The following is a 2,128-nucleotide window of genomic DNA, read 5'->3' as shown; positions in this document are numbered from 1 at the left end:
GAGCCATTGGCCGGGCTGGACCACATCACGTCTAATCAGCGGCCGCGGTGGGCGGTTCCCGAGCAGCTGAGTTGCTATTTCTAAAGAGATAATCGGCTGTTTGGGGGATCAGACGAGAAATGGCGCTGGAGACTTTGTGTGCAATTTGCAGGATTTAACAACAACAAAAAAAGAAAAGAGGCGTTTGCAGAGCGTCGGAGGCTCGGCTCGGCTCGGCTCGCAGGGCGTCCTGGCTGCGAAAGTTTTGGGTTAGAGGAGGAGGAGTGTGAGTGAGTGAGTGCTTGTTTTGAATTGCAGTGCCTGCGTTGCATTTATGAGTAAGACGACTGGGAAGAATTGCACCGTTCAGAAGGGGCACCGTCGAAGAATTCAGCAAGGGGAAGGGGGTGGAGGGGTGGGGAGAGGGCGGGAGGGAGGGGGTGGGGGGGGAAGCAAAGCACTGGATCCTTTGTAAATGAGAAATGGAAAGTTTGGGGTCACTGGACAAGCAGTTGGAGAAGCATGCCCGCCCGGTGGATTATTTGCACCAGAGGTACGCGAGTAGTTGCGAGAATACTTTCAACTCGTGGAATGATTACTTGGGTCTGACCACATTGGTGAGCAAAGCTGTCAACCAGGCGGGCCAGAGCGGGCTGCACCCGGGCAGCGAGCTGAGCCTTCAGTCCCGGGCTCCCTACCTCGCCCGGTCCCTGGAACTGAGTCACCTGCCTTTCTGCTCCCATCACGGCGACCTGCTGGGCTCCGACCTGGAAGAGAGGTTCGCCGAGTTCAGCCCTTTCTCTCCCGGATCCAGCCCTCTCTTGGCTTACACGGGGGGATGCGAGGAGGAGCAGCAGCAACTACTGCTACAACAACAACGGCACCATCAGCCAAGGAACCAGCACCGCCTGGACAGGGAGCAGGTGGGCTGGAACAGAGTGGACGTGATCATGATGGACGACAAAAGCCACCTACAGCTCCCTCACTCTCACCACCACAACAACCAGCATCACCACCACCACCACTACCACCACCAGGCAGCTGGTCACCACCAGCGAGGTGCCAGGGCCAAGCCGGAGCTGCAGATATGCGTGTTCTGCAGGAACAACAACGAGTCTGTCACCCTCTACACCACCCACATCCTCAAGAGCCCCGATGGGAGAGTACTTTGCCCCATCCTGAGAAGGTACACCTGTCCCCTGTGCGGTGCCAACGGCGACAACGCGCACACCATCAAGTATTGCCCACTCTCCAAGCTCCAACCTACCATCCCCAAACTGAAGACTAGAAACTGCATTGGCAAGAGGGTCCGTTAACAAGGAGCCCACCAAGGCAGCGTGAGTCGAATTAAGTTCGTGCCCTGGGCAAAGCTTCGTAGACGAATATGTGGACTGGTATTAAGACTATTTTGAGTACGGGATAAACGTTTTATAGTGACTGAATGTATACTCTTTTTGTCTAAATTTGTTTACAATCTAATATTTCTGGTGAAAAATCCGAGACCAGAAATCTACCTCAGTTATATAAATATAGAGTTTATGGAAATGAGAGAACGCCATAATCAATTTTTTGTTTTTAAATCCGCTATGTGCATTTCGTTTTCAGAAAAAAATTTAAGGTAACTTGAACAGTGATATATTGTAGATGTATTTTGATTTAATTAAAAAGTAGCAAATGTTACACTCGAAAGTGAAATGTAAAACAGATTTAAAGATTACTAATAAGTAACTGTGTTAACAGTACGGGAGCCAATAAATTTTCACGTTTTAGCAGCTCTATTGTCTGTTTTGTTTGCAATGAGCCTTTTCAAGTTGGATTTGGAGCCAGTTGTGTTTCCGAATGTCCTCGGGCGCCGCCTTCCTGTGGCTAGCAGTGGAGCCGCAGATGATGTATTCAGTTGGCGAAAGACGGTAGACCTCCTCCCCCCCTCCCCCAAAGTGACCTACGCGTATCCTTGCCGCTCGCTGGCTTCGCACTTGGAATTAAAATCCAGTTACCTGCACCCGAGCTGCGATTGAATGCTATCGCTAACGTCATTGCAATACTGCTTTAACTGTCTTGTTTGCCTAGTGGAACAAGGGCGGCCTTGCATAGGCAATTGAGCGCCCTGTTTTGCTAGCCAACATTTACTAAAAAATAGACTGCTTCA

The 2,128-nt window shown here is 50.7% G+C and overlaps 1 protein-coding gene across 1 annotated transcript; it reads left to right on the top strand.

Annotated features, from left to right (window-relative positions):
- The first annotated feature begins 435 nt into the window (after positions 1 to 435).
- On the top strand, positions 436 to 1,721 carry LOC144600931 (nanos homolog 1-like). Its single transcript, XM_078412824.1, has one exon. The coding sequence runs from the start codon at positions 462 to 464 to the stop codon at positions 1,293 to 1,295; it is 834 nt and encodes a 277-aa protein (XP_078268950.1). The 5' UTR covers positions 436 to 461; the 3' UTR covers positions 1,296 to 1,721.
- The last annotated feature ends 407 nt before the right edge of the window (positions 1,722 to 2,128 follow it).

This window comes from Rhinoraja longicauda, chromosome 16 (genome assembly GCF_053455715.1).
Source record: "Rhinoraja longicauda isolate Sanriku21f chromosome 16, sRhiLon1.1, whole genome shotgun sequence".
In the NCBI taxonomy this organism is placed as follows: Eukaryota; Metazoa; Chordata; class Chondrichthyes; order Rajiformes; family Arhynchobatidae; genus Rhinoraja; species Rhinoraja longicauda.
Note: the sequence above shows the minus strand (reverse complement) of the source record. Positions and strands in the feature narration are given on the sequence as shown.